Genomic DNA, 19,410 nt, shown 5'->3' on the forward strand with positions numbered 1-19,410 from the left:
CTTTCTCAGCTATGAGTTGAGCTTATGAAAGTTATTAATTTCTCTACAAATCTTCCCTGTTTAAACTGCTCAGACAAATTATGAAAGTAGTTGTCTCTTTAAGAAACACGATCTTGTGAAGACTCCTTTTTATTAGGTACTTGCAGGCAGATAACATTCTCTGAGACCGTATTGGAGACGGACAATCAGATTGCAGACATGGTATTGTGTGAAGGGTTACAGGCATCTCCCCAATGTCTTAACAGGATGAATGTGAAGGAGACCTTGCTGAGGCCATGCCAGCTTTGGAGGCAGCACTTGCAGCTCTTGATACCCTGAATCCTTCAGACATTTCTCTTGTGAAATCCATGCAGAATCCACCTGGTCCTGTTAAGCTCATCATGGAGAGTATCTGTGTCATGAAGGGAACTAAACCAGAGAGAAAGCCTGACCCAGGTGGCAGTGGTAATTACGTGATATTTCTTATCCTTGCCCTACAAATGGTTGAGGTACTGCAGTGTTGGACTAGTGAAGTGCTTTTAGTGCCAATGCAGCCATGCGCACAAAAAGTGCGTTTCTGTTAGCAATGACGTAAAGCTACACTGAATAGCTAAGAACTTCTTTTACTGTTGTCAAATACTGTACTTGCTTGACTGTTGCATAAGCCTTGTAGATATGGTCCCACTGGGTGCAAAGTCACATCTTCAACTTGCTTTGATCCAGTTTTGAGGTTGACGTTGCCTTGAGGAGCTCTGGGAGCTGGAGGTGCACCATTCATCTGTGTTTTCCACTCTAAGTCCTGCTACTAAATGCTATCAAATATACTGGGAGACAGAATTCTAGCTGTCCCCCTGCCATAGGTAGTTACTCTAACAAACCCTTTTGTTGTGGGTTATGTTATTATTGTGAGATTGTACAGGATTTATGAGGTAGGAAAAGAAAGAGACTCTTTTCTTTCACTTCTCTTTGCCTTATGCCCCCACAATTCAACCCTTAATAACAGAAAATAAGAATTCTGTAAATTTGTCTTTCCTCCAAAACTGTCTCACTTAGATTAGGAAATAACACTTTTGCATATGTGATAAGAGAGATTGTATAATAATTTGTTTCCTTTGTTGATGTAGAATTATTATGTAATTAATAAATATGACATAGGTTAGTGATGCTGAAGTTCCTGTCTGAATTTCTTTAGGGGAGGATTTTCCCAAACTAGTTAATACTAGTAGCATAGTAAAATTCTGTTGCAAAATCATGATGTTAATTCTTCATGTTATGTTTCACGTATTTTTTTCACTTTGAACATGCATGACTTGAGCCTGATTTTAATATTATGTGTAATATAGGTAAAATGATAGAAGACTACTGGGGGCCCTCTAGAAAAATTCTTGGAGATCTGAAATTCCTTGAGAGCTTGAAGGCATATGACAAGGATAATATTCCTCCTGCTATAATGAAGAGAATTAGAGAGAGGTTTATCAATCATCCAGATTTTCAGCCAGCTGTCATAAAAAATGTATCATCAGCTTGTGAAGGACTATGCAAGTGGGTGCGAGCCATGGAGGTATATGACCGTGTTGCAAAAGTGGTTGCTCCAAAACGTGAACGTTTGAGAACTGCAGAAGAGTTACTGGATGTTCAAATGCAGAAGCTAAAAACGAAGCAAGCAGAACTTAGGGAGGTAGTTGATCGCCTCCAAGCTTTGAATGATGACTTTGAAAACATGAATGACCGGAAGAGAGAATTAGAAAATAATATTGAACTCTGCTCAAAAAAGCTTGTGAGAGCTGAACAACTAATTAGCGGTCTTGGTGGAGAGAAAGACAGGTGGACAGAAGCTGCACGATTATTAAGAATCCGGTACATAGACCTTACAGGAGATGTGTTGCTATCATCAGGAACTGTGGCTTATTTGGGAGCCTTTACTGTAGATTACCGTCTACAATGTCAAAAGCAATGGCAGGTTCTGTGCAATAAAAAGAACATACCTTGCTCCAGTGATTTTACCTTAAGTAATACGTTGGGGGATCCAGTCAAAATCCGCGCATGGCAGATTGCTGGATTGCCAATTGATTCTTTTTCCATTGATAATGGCATAATTGTTTCCAACTCAAGAAGATGGTCTTTAATGATAGATCCTCAAAGGCAAGCTAACAAGTGGGTAAAAAATATGGAGAAAACTAATAGGCTGTCAGTTATCAAATTATCTGACACACATTATGTTAGGACATTAGAAAATGCTATTCAGCTTGGAACACCAGTCTTGCTGGAAAATATTGGTGAAGAATTAGATGCCTTCATAGAACCCATTTTATTAAAGCTAACATTCAAACAACAAGGAGTAGAATACATGAAATTAGGGGAAAATATAATTGAATATTCAAAAGATTTCAGGTTTTACATAACAACCCGCTTAAGAAATCCTCATTATCTTCCTGAATTGGCTGTGAAAGTTTGTCTACTCAACTTCATGATTACACCTTTGGGTCTTCAGGACCAACTTCTTGGAATTGTAGCTGCAAAGGAAAAGCCTGAACTAGAAGAAAAGAAAAATGAACTGATTGTAGAAAGTGCAGCCAACAAGAAACAATTAAAGGAAATAGAAGATAAAATCCTGGAGGTCCTTTCCAAGTCAGAAGGAAATATTTTAGAAGATGAAACAGCAATTAATATTTTGTCTTCATCCAAAGAGTTATCTGAAGAAATTTCTGAAAAGCAAAAAATTGCTTCTGCAACTGAAATGCAAATAGATTCTACTCGAGTAGGGTATAAACCAGTTGCTGTTCATTCAGCTGTTGTCTTCTTCTGCATCTCTGATCTGGCAAACATTGAACCTATGTACCAGTATTCATTGATTTGGTTCATTAACTTGTATGTTCAATCCATTGCTAAAAGCCAAAAGAGTGAAGATCTAGAAGAGAGAATTAAAAATATAATTGAGCATTTCACAGTAAGCATCTATAATAATGTCTGTCGTTCACTGTTTGAGAAGGATAAACTGTTATTCTCCCTCCTTCTGACAGTAGGCATTATGAAGGGAAAAGACCAAATAGATGATGAAGTTTGGCGTTTCCTACTGACAGGAGGTGTTGCTCTTGATAATCCTCATCCCAATCCAGCTCCAGATTGGCTATCTGACAAATCGTGGGCTGAGCTTGTACGTGCATCTTCTCTGACAAACCTTAAGGGACTAATGGAACATGTAAGGGAAAATTTTTCAAAGTGGAAACTAATATATGACTCTGTAAGACCCCATGAAGAAAAATTCCCAGATGCATGGAGTATGTTAATGGGGTTAGATCGCATAGTTATTCTCAGATGTTTGAGACCTGACAAAATTGTTCCAGCAGTGCAGGAGTTCATTGTAGAAAATATGGGAAGAACATTTATTGAACCACCTACTTTTGATCTTGGAAGAAGTTACAATGATTCCAATTGTTGTGCTCCTTTGATTTTTGTGTTATCACCAGGTGCTGATCCTATGGCAGGTGAGATTGATACTTAAAATCCCTTTTTTCTCTCATTAAATGACATTCCCTCATTAAATGACAGCCCCTTCACCTGATCTTTAAAGTGTCTTTAAAGCGTCTTTAAAGCACAACACAGCAATGACAGAATAGCAAGCATTTGCATCTGCAAATGACACAAAAATTGCTAGAGGGTGGAATGCATGAAGTGGTGATGAAATATATGGATCTGTGAGCAGCAATTCAGAGGTCCGGATATTTTTAACATCCAGACCAGTTTATAATTTATGCTTATATTACAATTCCTCCAGTGAGTGTCTGGGAGTTGCTCCAGTCTTTGTAACAACCCCTTCCTCAGAAAGTTTCCTCCCCTGTTACTAATTAAATGGTGCATATGGCCACAATGAAAAGCACATCTGTTAAATGTCCTTTAAAAAATAACCACCCAGATTATTTTTAAACCTGTTTTTCTGCCAAAACGATTGTAATATGGATCTGTGCTGTAAGGAAGTATTTCCAGGAGGTACTGGCTTTGATAGTAAAGCAGTAGGATTACTTTCAAGCCAGATAATAGAATTATAGGACAGCTTGAGTTGGAAGGGACCTTGAAGCCCATGCAGTTCCACCCTGCTGCCACCCACTAGATCAGGTTGCCCAGGGCCTCATCCAACCTGGCCTTGAACACCTCCACGGATGGGGCATCCGCAGCTTCTCTGGGCAGCCTGTGCCAGTGCCTTACTGCCCTCTGAGTGAAGAATTTCTTCTTAACCTCTAATCTAAATCTCACCTCTTTTAGTTTAAAACCATTCTTCCTTGTCCTGTCATTGTCTGCCCAAGCAAATAGTTGCTCTCCATCTTTTCTATAAGCCCCCTGTAAGTATTGAAGATCTAGTGATTTGGTTCAAGCTCAATCCTATAAAAGAAACAGAGAGAGTAGACATGATTAGCACAGGCTGGAACTGAGCACTCAGGGCTGAAGAAAAGGGCAGGCATTTAACAGGGCTATTTTTTATTATTATTTTGTTGTGTTTTATTATTACTTTGTACATCTAAATTTTAGCATGTGCCTCAAAAACACAGGACTGATACAGCGTTCGATACTACTTGTAGGTTGTTGAGGTGTTGTTGTTTGTTTTGTTTTGTTTTTTCATTTAAGTAAAATATCTATTGACTTTTACACCTTCAATTACTTTTTCCATTTTGAAAATGATGAATGTAATATGGATCTACTTTCTAACAGATTTTGTCTTTCTTTGCACTTGTGAAACTTGCCATCATAGGTTTGCTAAAATTTGCTGATGATGTTGGCATGGGAGGTACAAGCATTCAGACTATTTCACTTGGACAGGGACAGGGCCCAATAGCAGCAAAAATGATTTCTCAGGCTATTACTGATGGAACCTGGGTAGTGTTACAGAACTGCCATCTTGCAACCAGCTGGATGCCTGCTTTGGAAAAAATCTGTGAGGAAGTTATAGTGCCAGAGAATACCAATGACAAATTCAGGTAGGAGTTTTAATATTTTGCTCTTTTTATGTATTTCTTGTTTGCTGAACACACTAGTAAAAACAAATGAAATTTAATTTTTATGAATAACTACTTATAAGATTCATATTAATGTATAATAATAAAATAAAGATACCTAATCGGAATGTCATCTTTTCTACCTGTTTAATATAATCTCCTTTATGCTTGCATTTTAGAACAAATTTAGATGTTATCATCATAGTTAAAGAAGTAAAACAAACAAACAAAAAAAAAAAACACAACAAACTTAGTCTTCTGCAAATCAATACTGAGGACTTGTCAATATCAATGATTTTTTGATAATATGCTTTTTTAAAATTCTTTGCAGATTGTGGTTAACCAGTTATCCATCAGAAAAGTTTCCTGTTAGTATCCTCCAGAATGGCATCAAAATGACAAATGAACCGCCGAAAGGGGTTAGAGCGAATCTTCTTCGATCATACCTTAATGACCCCATCTCTGACCCTGCATTCTTTAACAGTTGCCAAAAGCCAGAAATATGGCAAAAAATGTTGTTTGGTCTGTGTTTTTTTCATGCTATTGTGCAGGAAAGGAGAAACTTTGGCCCATTGGGTAAGGTTTAGATTATTTTGCATATTGTTTCAAAAAGATCAGTAGTTTTGAAATGTATTATTGGAAACCCTCTGTAAAAAGCAATGTTGTTGTTAGCAGCATTGCAGGAGCGCAATCTGTATTGTGAAGAACATAATGAAGTTCAAAAGCTGCTATTTTACAGGGATTCTTGTTCAGGCAAAGCTACTCTTGGAGCTACTAAAAGTGATACCCTTGGGAGGGAGGATTAGAAAGCATCAGTTTTCCAAGGAAATATATCATACAGTATTTGCATTAAATTATAGCTTACTAAATTATTATTAATTTAATACTGTGATGATCACTAACTACAGTAATTTATCAAATCCAGTTCTATTTTAAATTTTCATCTTTAAAGACATATCATCTTCAGTAGTGCCTTTGTGTGTACTTTTTTTAGCAAAGCTAGTGCATATGTTTACTTGGTATAAAATCAAAGTTTTGTGGCTGCTATGTGTTGTTAATAACACAACCGAAAAGATAAGTTATATATCAGTAAGTTTATCTCCAGATAGCAAAAGATTAGCTGAAAGTACCGAGTAGGTCTGTGCTCTACTTCAGGTAAAACACAGTGTTTCAGGAGTGAGCGATGCCAAATATCTATGCTGATGTTTTAATTGCATAGACTGATGGTTATAATGCCTTAGGATACAATACTGTTGTGGAGTCATATTTCTCAGTTGTACAATAAACAGCCTGGTAAATGCCAGGGCTTCATCTTGGTGTTATCTGGCAGCTGTGATCTTCAGCTCTGTAGTATTAGTGTAATACCAATACCATCATTTCCTGAGCATGGTTATCAGCACAGTGCACCATTTACTCTGTACATCTTTCCTGAATTGAACAGGTTGGAATATTCCGTACGAGTTCAACGAATCTGACCTTAGAATCAGTATGCGACAGATCCAGATGTTTCTGAATGAATATGAAGAGATCCCTTTCGAAGCTCTGACGTATCTAACAGGTATAGGTGTTGCACCCTCTAACATATATTGAGTTTGCTAGGCACTTTCAGTTGGTCCAGCGATACACTGAGTGCTTGACAAATGTAGTAGATTCCATTCAAGTTTACTTTCTTGGTCTTCCACATAACGACAAGTTGGATCCCAAACCCTCAGATTTGATTGCTGTCTTGGCTTATATATAGCTAGAAGACTTACTAATGGTCCAGCAAACCTCCTTGTCTTTGTTTCATATATGTTAAAAAAACCATCAGTGGCCTCTGCTTCACCTTAGCTGATCAATATGTCAGATCCTGACACAGTAAGCATTGGTGATTTGCTATAGGATGTGATTATCCTCATCAGTTTAAAGCAGTAGCTGTTGACCTGTGTAAACAACTTAGTTGCTGTGGCAGTTCTCTTTCTCCAGAAAGACAGCTGCTTGTTGACATCTCCCTTGTCAACTCTATAAATATGATTCCTGATTTTTGCTATTATTATAATTAGCTTTATGAAGAAACAATGTAGGAACGCAGGATTAGAGTAATAACTGTGAGCTTTTAGCTATTTCCTGTACTTTATATCTGTGAAAACCTTCACTCACTACTTCCCCATTTCTTGTTTCCAACCCCTTCTGTATATTTGTGATCCCTTGTTTTCTACTGTATGCATACATAATCAGCTTTGAGTTTGTGTGAAAGGAACAAGACAAGGATCAGCTATCTCTCACTGTTCAGATTCTGACAGTTCTAAAAATTCTTACCAATGAGAATTGCAAGCAAAACAGCTGTAATTTGAAACATGCCATTATTCATTGTGGCATGAGTAGCAGTTTCTCAGACCATCTCAGTGTTCCTTATCTTTCACCATCAGGACGCACAGATTGGGCTCACAGTCCCAAAGGTGTTACAGTGCCTAATTTCCATTGAACCATTGGAAGTGCAGTGCCTAAAATTTTCTGAAGATCTGGAGCTCCAGGATTTCAGCTTACTAGAGCAATACATTAATGTAAAACACTTTTTATTTGTTCATTAACTTTAATCTTTTCATCCTGGTTTTCTCTGTCCTTTCGCAGGGGAATGTAACTATGGGGGAAGAGTAACAGATGATAAAGACAGGCGGCTTCTCCTGTCCCTTCTTTCTGTATTCTATAGCAAGGATATAGAGCAGGACAAGTATATGCTTGCACCTGGAGATGACTACTACATACCACCACATGGTCCATATGAGGTGAGGAGATAGAAGATATAAATTCTCCCTGAATTGTTGTGAAAAAGTTTATCTACACTGCACTTTAATATGCTAAACACAACAAATAGAAAAAACAACAACAACAAAACACGAGATCACAAGGCCATGCCACACTATACAATTTAAGTATGAAATATGAATCTGGTACTTAATATCTAACACACACCAACAGAGATGTAACAATGTACAGTATCTTTCAATATTCTGATGCATGTTGATGCAGAGAGCAACCTCTGTGCAGGTTTCCAGTACAGTTCTGGAAAACCAACAGGAGTCAGGCTTAAGGAATTTACAGGGTAGTTCGGTACTCTCTTGCAACCACTTTTGCCTGAATAGCAATGATCAGGGTGAGAAGGTAGAATGGCAGGTATTTTGTCCCCTTTTTCCCTTCTACCAGCTACACAGATATCACAAATAGGTGTGATTTGAGCACACTTATTTAGTCTGCAGTTGTAAGCGTTAAACATTCCTTGCATGTTCTTTTATGTACATTTCTTTTCCATGCTTTCTCTTGCTCCTTATACAAGGGTAGTAAGGCCAATTTCTCAGTGAGTCTTTGAGTCATTCAAAACTTTTATATATATATATATATATATATTTATATTTATCTGTGCAGCCTGGATGTCAATTCCTGGATGATTTAACTGGGAATTTACATGTGTGGTTCTAAATGGGAATGTCCTAACAAAGTTGGAATTACTGATCAATTATGAATATATTATTGCATGACTTCTGTTATTTAATTGTTTCTTTTACAGTCTTACATTGAATACCTAAGAAACTTACCAATTACAACACACCCTGAAGTGTTTGGCCTTCATGAAAATGCAGACATCACCAAGGATAACCAGGAGACTAATCAGCTTTTCAGTGGAGTGCTCCTGACCTTGCCTAGAGAAGCAGGGGGAGGTGGCAAGTCCCCTCAGGTAACTGGGGAAGAAAGATCAACCTGCAGCCTGGAAAAGTGCCCTTTCCTCTCATGCCCTGGTTCTCAGAATAATCCAACACCTCTCATCACATGAATGTTGTGTAGATGTGTAGAGAAGAGGGAGTAGATGCGTAGAGAAGTAAATGGATTTGAACTAGAAGAACCTTTAAAGATGGAAGATACAGTGAAGACTTTGTATTCAAATAGGTATATCTAGGTATTAAAATACCACACAACCCCACCTAGTTAAATAGAACATGTAATTTGAATAAGGAAGTTTCTGCCATATACCGTGTTTTATAACAGCACTTGAAGTGCTTCACTTCAGTCATGAATTGTAGTTAGAGCACAGTTAACAAGCACAACTCCTAGAGAACCTCAAATCAAATCCCTCTCTAGGCACTTCTACAGTATGACATTCAATTTCGGTCTGCAAATTTGAATGTTAGAGGTTCATGTACTGGCCTGACACCAACCATTATTGGTTGCATGACTGTCCCTATCATCATCAGGGGATGGACTCCAGAGTGCTAGGAAATAATATCAAGCTAGTCAACTGTCAGGCAAGCAATATAGCAATAGCCAGAGGTGAAAGTCTTCTTCCTGGTGAAGTTTGTGCTATAATGGCACTTCCACTCTACTTTACTGCTCATTGAATGCTCAGTTTTTGAGGTACGATTTTCTGCTTTCACTTGGCTGCTTCAGTTTATACAGTCGCAGACTTAAATCTCTGTGTATGACTTGTGTGGCACAAAGACAGGCCAATCTGGCATAACGGAACTGTGTGAACCCAGACCTCACTGTTGTCTACACCTCCATGGGACCTGTTTGTGAAGGTGCTGGGAACTTCTTTTTCTTCATCTTGTCCTAGTGGCTCAGGTTACTTGGGCCCTCTCCATGCCCCTTTGAGATAGGTAAATGGCCTTTCATGCCCCCCTCAGAATTGATATCCTGTATTTTATACGCACATGGATTCTAGAAAAATTGAATTGATGGAGCCTCATTTCTTGTGAGGGTGTATAGTGATTGTATTCTCTGATGTCTGATATACTGAAAATTAAGCTTCTCTCGTGGCTGGGATGTTCACATTTTCATTATTTCCATGCTGCATACTTTGTCTTTTCCTTCATTGTGGCAACAGTAGGATTATGCTCATCTGTCCTGCTGCCTGTTTCCTCAGAATTTGCCTAAAACCTTTTTGCAAATTAAACTCCAATTGTTAACAAATGTAAAATTATTGAGAAGAGAAAAGGAGCAAGCAGGCACATGCAGAGACAAACAGGATGATGAACAAAGAGAGTATGATCATGTAAGCATTAGGAAAATGGACTAAAATAACTATGTGGTTATACAGCAAAAACATAAAGTCCATACTGTTTTGAGGAATTTCTTGAATAGAAATAGGAAAAATGAAAAGTCCTAATTCACAGCAAGTTTGTGATTTCAGAAAACTGTTGAAGATTTGGCACAGGACATCCTAACCAAATTACCAAGCGACTTTGATGTTAAAGAGGTTATGAAGATATACCCAGTACTTTATGAAGAGTCCATGAATACAGTTCTTAGGCAAGAACTGATCCGATTTAACAGGTATGGTTCAACGTTTTGTGTAGCATTACTAAGACTGAAAAATGCTTGTTTGTCAGTGCTAGCTGCTGACAAGCTTTAAACAGTTAAAAGCCTTTCACAATACATGTTTCTTAAGATGATAGATTATGCTTTGGATGAGCCTTATTAGAAAAACCTGAAAGCTGCAGCTGAGTACCTGAATATAGAAACAGAACCTACTTTCTTGGAGTGTGAACTTAAATCAGATTTGAATTTGTTTTGTTGAGATGGGGCAGCCTACATTATTCTTTTAAAGTGATATCCATTCCCTTATATTCATAACACGCTACATTATCTACTGTCAGAATCTTAAAACTCTTGTCATTTGATTTCTCTTGTCTAGAACAGGAATTTTCCCTATCTTTCTTTTCTGTATGTGTGTGTGTTTGTTTGCTTTTTCCAAGTTAAATAAGAGTTTTGATTACTACATGTGGGATAAAGATTTTCTGACAGGACATTCCCGAGCTTTGATCAGCCCTTCCTTCAAGTTGGAGTTGGAGGTCTATAGCCAGATAAAAGTATATGTAAATAATGAGGTGGCAATTTCTTTTTTATCTGAAGGCTTACTGAAGTTGTTCGGAGCAGCCTTGTTAATTTAGGCAAAGCCATCAAAGGGCAAGTGTTGATGTCATCTGAACTTGAAGATGTTTTCAACAGCATGCTAATGGGAAAAGTGCCATCAATGTGGGCTGTCAAATCCTATCCATCACTGAAGCTGCTGGGCAGCTATGTGTCTGATTTGCTCTGTCGTTTGAACTTCTTCCAGGTATGCTAAACTGAGACTGACAGGTCTAAAGACTGGGTAGTTGAAAGCTGAATGGATAAAATTTGTATCAGTACTGTCCTCACTCAACAGTACCCCCAGTAGCTCCAGATTGTGAACTATTTGTACACACGCATGACCAAATACACACTGCATTAATAGCATTGGAATTTGCTGGGCCACTGTTCTGCAGGGCGAGTCCAGGAATATATTCGTTGGTGCTAGTCCAGCGCAGCATTTAGTAGTTTCAATTTTTCCACTTCTACAAGATGCATTTTATTTTGCATTGATGTAATAATGACTTCTCTGCTCAAAGAACACTGAGCTAGGAGTAAAAATGCTTTAGAAACAAACCTATGGTGTATAAGAGGCACTATTAGATTTTATGTATGTGACTGTAAATTTCTTTGAAGTTAAGTAAACAGTGACACAACTTCCACATACCTTTTGAACAAGCTAATTGATTCTTTACTCAGCCTTCCATTATTTCCCTCACATTCTTAGCGTACTCGTTAAATTGCTTAAAGTTTCAGATGTACCTTAAATTGCTGAGATACTGAGATGTAATGGAATCCCATGCAAATCACATGAGGAGAAACCTAAAAAGAAGCATCTGGAAGTCTTATATGAGCAGCAGAGTTTCATGTTTGCTGAGTTACAGTACTATATCAGTTTTTTTTTAACTTAACATGGCTCCTAATGGCTTAGACTGGTGTGGGAACATTCTGTCCTTGCCTTACTGCCTTTGTGATTTCCAGCAAAGATACTAGTCCAAGATCTCCTTGTCTGGCATCTTTGTACAGGAATGATATCCACTACAAGATTCTTATTTGTTGGCTGTAGTGATAGATTGCCTTCATAGTGATAGTTAAAGATACTATGTGAGAAAATCCAACCTTTTTTCATGTTAGGAAATCTGGGTTTACAAGACTGTAAGAGAGGGTATATTGATAAAAGTATTCCTTATTTGCTTGTTTGCTTATTGCTGATTAGCATCTAGACTTATAGAATCATAGAATATCCCGAGTTGGAAGGGACCCATAAGGATCATTGAGTCCAACTCCTGGCACCACACAGGTCTACCAAAAAATTTAGACCATGTGACTAAGTGCACAGTACAAACGCTTCTTAAACTCCAACAGGCTTGGTGCAGTGACTACTTCCCTGGGAAGCCTGTTCCAGTGTGCGACAACCCTCTCAGTGAAGACTTACATTATTTATAACCATAATATGGTTATGCTACTTTTTGAAATTTCGTTCAGTAGTGCTGAGTTCCAGTTGTTGTATGAGTAATTACTTTTGTTACCATCTAAAATAACTGACTTCGGTAATTTGTATATATATTTAGGGGCAACATTTTATATATATGTGTGTATATATATAATGTGCATTTGTGTATATATATATATATACATGTGTATATGTATATGTACACACACACATATATATAATTTATAATATATATACACCTAATATATAAATATATATATATAATATACATTTATAATATATAAATATATACCTAACGGTAGTATCCAGAGGGTCCGATCAAGGCCCAGATCTTATTGTGCTGTTCAACTCTATCTCAGAAAAAGACAACACTTTATGGTGAATTTGCACAGTGAAGCCACAAAATGTATCTTTAATTCTGTTTTTTTTTTCTCTCCATATTCAGGACTGGGTCATCAATGGGCCACCCACAGTCTTTTGGCTATCAGGATTCTACTTCACGCAGTCTTTTTTGACTGGTGTTTTACAAAACTATGCCAGAAAATACACCATACCAATTGACCATATTGGATTTGAATTTGAGGTAAGAAAATGCAGAGGAATTCTGTTTTTCCTGAACAGCTTGAAACACGTTCTGAAGCAGCAGGGAAGAGTTTTCAAACGAAAAGAAATTGTATTCAAATGAGTAATTTCAGATTATCACTTACAGGATTTAATATACTCCAGATAAAAATAAAATAAAGCAAATGGTTTCATCATTCCAGGTGATGAAAGAGGAGCACACAATGGAAAAAATGCCGGAAGATGGAGCTTATGTAAAAGGCCTTTTTTTGGAAGGTGCACGATGGGATAGAGACTCCTTGGTGATTGGAGAATCACTTCCAAAAATCCTTTATGATTCCTTACCCATAATTTGGCTGAAACCTGGAGAAAGTTCCAGATTTCGTCATATGAATATCTATTCATGCCCTGTATACAAGACAAGTGCAAGAAGAGGTGTCTTATCCACTACTGGCCACTCAACCAACTATGTTCTCTCAATTGAACTCCCTTCAGACAAGCCCCAGAAACACTGGATAAATCGAGGTGTGGCAGCACTATGCCAGTTAGATGACTGAGAGTATGCAAGTCAAAACACTCATATTTTGTAATTAAAAGATACACTTCACTCCCCAATGGCTGCCTTTTTTTTTTTTTAACGTCACTACCTTCTGCTGTCTTTAAAGCAGCTCCCAATTTCCTTTGTTTTTTTTTTAGCCATTCTCAGCCACTAGACAGAAGTGAGTGAAAATAGAACACTGGAAACAGATACTTATTTCAAAGGCCTGTGCTTTGTCTTGCAATACATCAGAATAAACAGAACTCCCATCAAGCTGTGTGCCATCCACATTATTGCAAATCTTGTGAAATTCTAATATTATCAGCTTGCTGTTGTCATAGCGCCTTTTTCCCCCCAATGAAATTGGGCCCAAAGAGTTTTGCTGCTAATTTTAATGGGAATCTAATCCAGAGCTCTTGCAAATGGGACTCTCTGGATTTGCCTACAACTTCTGTGTCCCAGGAATATATAGAGCAAAGAGGGAGGGCACAAGCATAGACTGCTCTCAACATGTAAAACTAATCCTCCACTAGAATTAACTGCCAGAGCTGTATTATAAAACTATAATACCTGGCACTCCTGGAACACGTGCCTCAGAATTTCCATGGAAGAATTCTATGTACCACATGCATTGGGAACCTGCCATTTCTCAGAGCAGTATACTTGTCTCATAATTTTTTAACTTTTTAATTTCAGTATTACTTACATACATATCCCAGGTGCCTGATAAATGCAGCTATGTTTCCTTTCTCCCATAGTCTCAGTTCACTTCTTTGTCTGGCCCTCTTGCATGTGAGACTAATAAACCACCTGATATTTTGTACTTAAGCCTTTCATCAGAGAAGCTCAAGGTAGCTTGCAAACATTAATTAAAAATAAAATAGCCTGAACATCTTCAAAGCGCTATGCAGTCATTAACTAATCCCCACAGCATGCCAAGATGGTACTAAAGATGGATCATTAGACTTTTTGTACACACAGTACAAGGGAAACACAAAGATCAAGGCAAGCATTTAAAAACAAAACAAACGCATAAACATCCACTAATTTCAGGTCTTTTTTTTTTTTTCATTGCCCAAATTGCAGCATTTTAATGACTTGCTTGAAGCCTCACAAAGTCAGAGATGTAGCTTTAATTCAGCAGTTCCCAGTATCCTGCTACAGTGATGCTACTAGGAACTTATCTGTTCTGTCATGCTTAGCTGTTACAGGAGAAAAGTGTTCATTATTGTTTTATTAACCACTGGTTTGTTTTATGTAGCTATTCATTAAATAGCAACTTTTAAGAATGGCAACATACAGGTAAGCAAGAAGTAGTAAGTAGTATTACAGGTATGTTGTGCAGTGCTCTACATAATGATATCCATAGGTAATTAGTAGCAGTATCTTTATGTACCCTATTTGATGCCTCATAAGTAGTACAGTATGCAGGCATTCAGTGCATCATGATTGCTACATGGTAACTAGAGCAAAGATATCAGCAAGAACACTTAATGGATATTTGTTTTAATAAAGGGAACAGAGGTATACAGGTCTTTCAACTTACTGATAGGGAGAAACTACCTGTAACAATTCAGATGAAATTATGTTTGACACCTACAGCAAAGATAAAACTTGTCGCGTATGAATGTTACAACATGGTCACCCACATTGACATTTTTTGAGAAGAGAACTATATTTCAGAAGATCTGTAAGTAAATTAATTAAAATTTCTCCTTTAAAAACATAATCCTTTGTTTTCATAAAAGTAACATGGACAGTTTCTACTTTTCATATCATTAAAACTAACTGAAATTTAGTACATATTTAAACAAAGTGGTAATTATGATATTTTTGAATGGCTGCATCTAATTGTTGTGAGTATCAGATCACTGATTAGGTCACTGTGACATCAGAGATAACAAATCAGTCACCAGCCTGTTTGCACGCAGTCCAAGGAGGCTGGACCTGGCTGTAGATCTCTCTCTGTGGATCGGTCAGTTCAGTCACTGCTCTTGAAAGGAGCTTTCTTTTTACATTTGAGCTTATGCATGTAACTGACTCTGATCACTTAGTGTGAGAGAGGTTAAAATTTTAGGATTGAGTTTCTCTCTCCTTCTTTGGATAATGCTAGTTTTGCAAACAGTCCTCTAAATTAAGCCATTATAAATTAAAAGCCAGATTCACTAGTATATGCTAGCTGAATTACATTTTTTTGAGATCAATTACTTTTGAACCATTGAAAAATATGGAGTCTGTTGTGTGGGTTTCTTTTTACTGTCTTTTTGTGAACAAACACTAGCTGATAGTTAATTAAATAACACAGCTATGAGTCTTGTGAATATACAGTGGCTTTGCTACTACATTGTGTACAAAGGCCGTATTGATATTCTAAAGGTTTTTGTGTGTTAATGTTTAGATTTGAGATTAAGGCATCTCTTAGAACATATTTAAAGATGTAATTCAAGCTTTTGTAGATGTGACCAAAATATCTAGATAAGAGAGAAGTCCTTAAGAGAGGGTTCATTTATCTGTCATTTGCTATGTTCCCCTTTGCCAGTGATCAGGTACAGCTGAATTGCTTTAGTTGATGAATAGTGAAGTCTTGAAGAAGTATGTGATTTCCTGGGCTGCCCGTACTATTAGAGAGAAAGCAGTGGAATTTACTCTGTGTTAGAGAGTTTTTTCTGTGATTCTTTTGATTCTTGAAAAGGAACTTCCTAACTTTTTGTTGAGCACTGCCTAGGCCTTCCTGAAGAATGATACACTTCCAGACATTAGACTTCACAACCTTTCTTGGCTGAGATGCATTAAAAAAAAAAAAAAAAAAAGGCAACCCAACTGTTAGTTGGACCAACTTTAATTTCATTATAAAAAGGGAAAAAAAATGGACAGATTAAATTCCTTGTAGAAGTAGTACTAGAATTCTTGACTCTACAGCTTACTATTTCCCTTTCTCAATTAGAAACTCTTATTAAACAAACCACACACACACACACAAACCCAACCTGTAATTATTACAAATCATAAATTCTAAGCCTTACTAATAACTCAAAGCAGATGGAAAAAAAATGCAGTATACAGGCATTACAGAACAAGAGAGATTTGTTCCTTAAAAACAGCAGATAGACTTTCAGCTGGGGATGCTATAAGACAGGTGGGGTTAGTACATTTTCTCAGGAAATGCAAACTTTTCTTACACCTTATCTGTACAAAAGCTGCGTCAGAAATAGAAAGGGTTACATCTGATTTTAACACTGTTGGGCTTATAAAAGAAAATTATACAATGAGAAAGCAAAAAGACAATATAAAGGCCCCAAATTCTTCTACTGACAGGTTCCTGTAAGCTAGAATGTTTGGCTAATTAGAAAAAAATAGGGAAAGGTGCAGGTCTCTCCTGTAATTAGTATGCTTGAAATTGAATTCATAGGTATGATCGAATAAGTGACTGTCCTGTTTGTGGATAAAAGATGGATATTACTGATATCAGTTCTGACAGATATGTAGTAGGGCCCCAGAAGAGTGAGGTTGCCTTATTTTCTCCAGATCTAAATGGGATTACAGGAGCAAACTTGCATTACTAGGAAGATGTATCAGATGACTGATTCATTCTTAAACTCTGTTTTGTGATACTTCCCTTGGAATAGATTGGGTCACTGTGACAACTTAATCAGAATTTCTTCACCCCTAGAAAATATTGAGTGGGCACATTCAGGTGCCAAGTCTGACATCTGCTTAAATGATCATTGCAAATGTTAGTGTTAAGCTTGGGTTTATAAGTGCTTGGCTTCATATGTTGTAACCTTTCTAATGATGGAGTTAGGGAGAGAATTTCCAGGGAAGAGACATTATTTGGATATTCAAGGCCACATGTCCTGTCAACAAATCACCCATGCATTGTCTACTAGTTAGCTTGCAGGAGAGTTCAGGAAGCTGACTCAGGTTTTATTTCTAAAGAATATCCAATTAATCTGACAGGTTATTATTCTAAAGCATCTCCTGACTAGCATGATAAATTGGAAAGTGACAGTATTTACTGGAAGGTGAGTAAGAGAAGCTAAGGAAGTACAGGACGGAGTGTACACTGACTGAATTCAGTGCATGACAAACTCTTAAGAACTCAGAGGCATTTTAGTGCAGCATCTTTTTGCAATTAAAATTAATGTGTAGGAATACTTCTTGACAGAAGTTACGTGGTCTTTGGAATTTAAAGGAGTACCACTTGAGACATCTGCCGACCTTTGACCTCAAAAACAAAGGATTCTTGTTTGAGACTGGTTCTCTTGACTCATACAATGTTTAGCTTGAGCTGTGAAAGAATGGCTTTGCTCTCCAGCCTTGACAATAGAGTTGATGTAGTCCTTCCTTCAGCTGAACAGCCTGAGGTTTTAACGAATTTCAGTCTTTGCCTCCTGGTGCTGGAAAGTGATGAGGATCAGTCAGCAGTTAATCATTTCTCAAACACTTACTTTGGAAAATTAATAGGCTGTTTAGCATTTAAAAGCATCTCAAATAATGTGATGCTGTTACAGAAGTTCAACTTACTGTATTTTCAGTTAAACAAGTTGGATACTCATCTGAGTTTCTTTAGGCTACTTGAGCCTTCTTAAAAATTGAATATTTATATTTCCCTTCAGAAATAAACTTAAATTCATACTGGTATTTCAATTTGGTGTAAAGTGTCTGTAATTTTAGGGATGGATGCTCACTCAGGAAAGAGTTGTGACCGTAACACAGACAGTAAATTTAGACTGCTTATTTACATGACTCTTTATTTGCCTGATGAGTCACAGCATCAGTATCTTCATTAGTCACATGAATTTTAAAAATTAAAAATATTAAAGTCATAGTTTCATGACAAAGAATAAGCCTAAGCTTCCATTCAAAATCCTTGTCTCTACAAGGTTTGCTTTGGCTCAGCTGACATATCTCCACATTGGTGTATCGGAACTAAGGACAGGAAAAGATTGTTTGGGAGCTTGTTTCAGTGAAGGACTAAGCAGCACATAATCATGTTATTTTTACTGTCTCTGTCTTTCACCCCTCTCTTCCTAGGTTAAAGGAGTTTTATTTTGTGTTTTCTTGGCATCAATAAATTTGCAAAGCTCCCACTGACAGGCAAAACAATGGCATTCTACATGTTCAGTGCAAGGTACTTCCCACATAAGGCATTCCAAGGAAATAATTATACGGGAATAGATACCTTTGTGGACTGGAGCCATAAAAGGTAGTCAAAAATTGGGCTAGCCAGTACCTGTCATGCTGACTAGCTCTTCTCATTGTTTCCTTGTACTTTCTCATCTGCCTTTTTTTTTTCCACTCTTGAAAGTACATTCTTGGGGGAAGAACTGTCATTCTGTTCTGTATGTCATCAGTAAAAAACCTAACGCTAACATAATTGTTGAGAAAGCCAGAGTGCTGATTTTGTTGAAAGACTAAGCATGTAAAAATGCACAGTGAAGATTAATTACCTTAAATTTGTTTCTGCAGTGATACCCTGAAGGGAAAGTTTTCAGTCAGTTCATACATGAGAACAGGAGGAATCCAACACTGGAATGTCTTGCTCTTAGTTGTGTAATGGGATTCCAAACTTTGCATTTCATCTCCATGCCCTCTCCAGAGGAAGGTGAAGCTGACACAGAGGCTACACACCATTCCTGTGCAGTTTACAAAAAGGAAAAAACAAATGGTGGCATTTCTGCTGTCTCTTTGCTCCTGTCCCTTTAGAAAATATACTTCACCATAAGGGCACAAAGAAACCAGCACATTTCTCCAGGGACAACAGGCACAGCAGGGACAGGAGAGGAAGGAGAGCAGCTGCATGTGGCAGTCACCACATTCCCACGTGAATTCATAAGCTCTTGAGGCACTGTGACCTGCCTTATTCTCCTGGACTTACTTGCTTTTTGCTGACACAAGGCACTGCCTTGACTCAAAATTGAGCATATATAATCCTCAAACCTCCAAAGAACCCTGCTACAGATTAACAGAGTTTGAAAAACTGCTGTAATTTGTCCTGATGCCAAAGTAATCTTCGTATCACACTTAAC

The 19,410-nt window shown here is 37.5% G+C and overlaps 1 protein-coding gene across 1 annotated transcript in view; it reads left to right on the plus strand.

Annotated features, from left to right (window-relative positions):
- DNAH3 (dynein axonemal heavy chain 3) overlaps window positions 1-13,400 on the plus strand; it is a 62,903-nt gene extending 49,503 nt beyond the window's left edge. Inside the window, exons 52-62 of the mRNA XM_035548803.2 lie at window positions 246-444; window positions 1,323-3,464; window positions 4,724-4,949; window positions 5,299-5,543; window positions 6,409-6,525; window positions 7,578-7,732; window positions 8,512-8,679; window positions 10,129-10,271; window positions 10,851-11,055; window positions 12,728-12,865; window positions 13,047-13,400. Of these exons, the coding sequence (XP_035404696.1) occupies window positions 246-444; window positions 1,323-3,464; window positions 4,724-4,949; window positions 5,299-5,543; window positions 6,409-6,525; window positions 7,578-7,732; window positions 8,512-8,679; window positions 10,129-10,271; window positions 10,851-11,055; window positions 12,728-12,865; window positions 13,047-13,400 (4,092 nt within the window). The remainder of the gene's footprint in view (window positions 1-245; window positions 445-1,322; window positions 3,465-4,723; window positions 4,950-5,298; window positions 5,544-6,408; window positions 6,526-7,577; window positions 7,733-8,511; window positions 8,680-10,128; window positions 10,272-10,850; window positions 11,056-12,727; window positions 12,866-13,046) is intronic.
- The last annotated feature ends 6,010 nt before the right edge of the window (window positions 13,401-19,410 follow it).

Source organism: Cygnus atratus, chromosome 15 (assembly GCF_013377495.2).
Source record: "Cygnus atratus isolate AKBS03 ecotype Queensland, Australia chromosome 15, CAtr_DNAZoo_HiC_assembly, whole genome shotgun sequence".
Classification (NCBI taxonomy): Eukaryota; Metazoa; Chordata; class Aves; order Anseriformes; family Anatidae; genus Cygnus; species Cygnus atratus.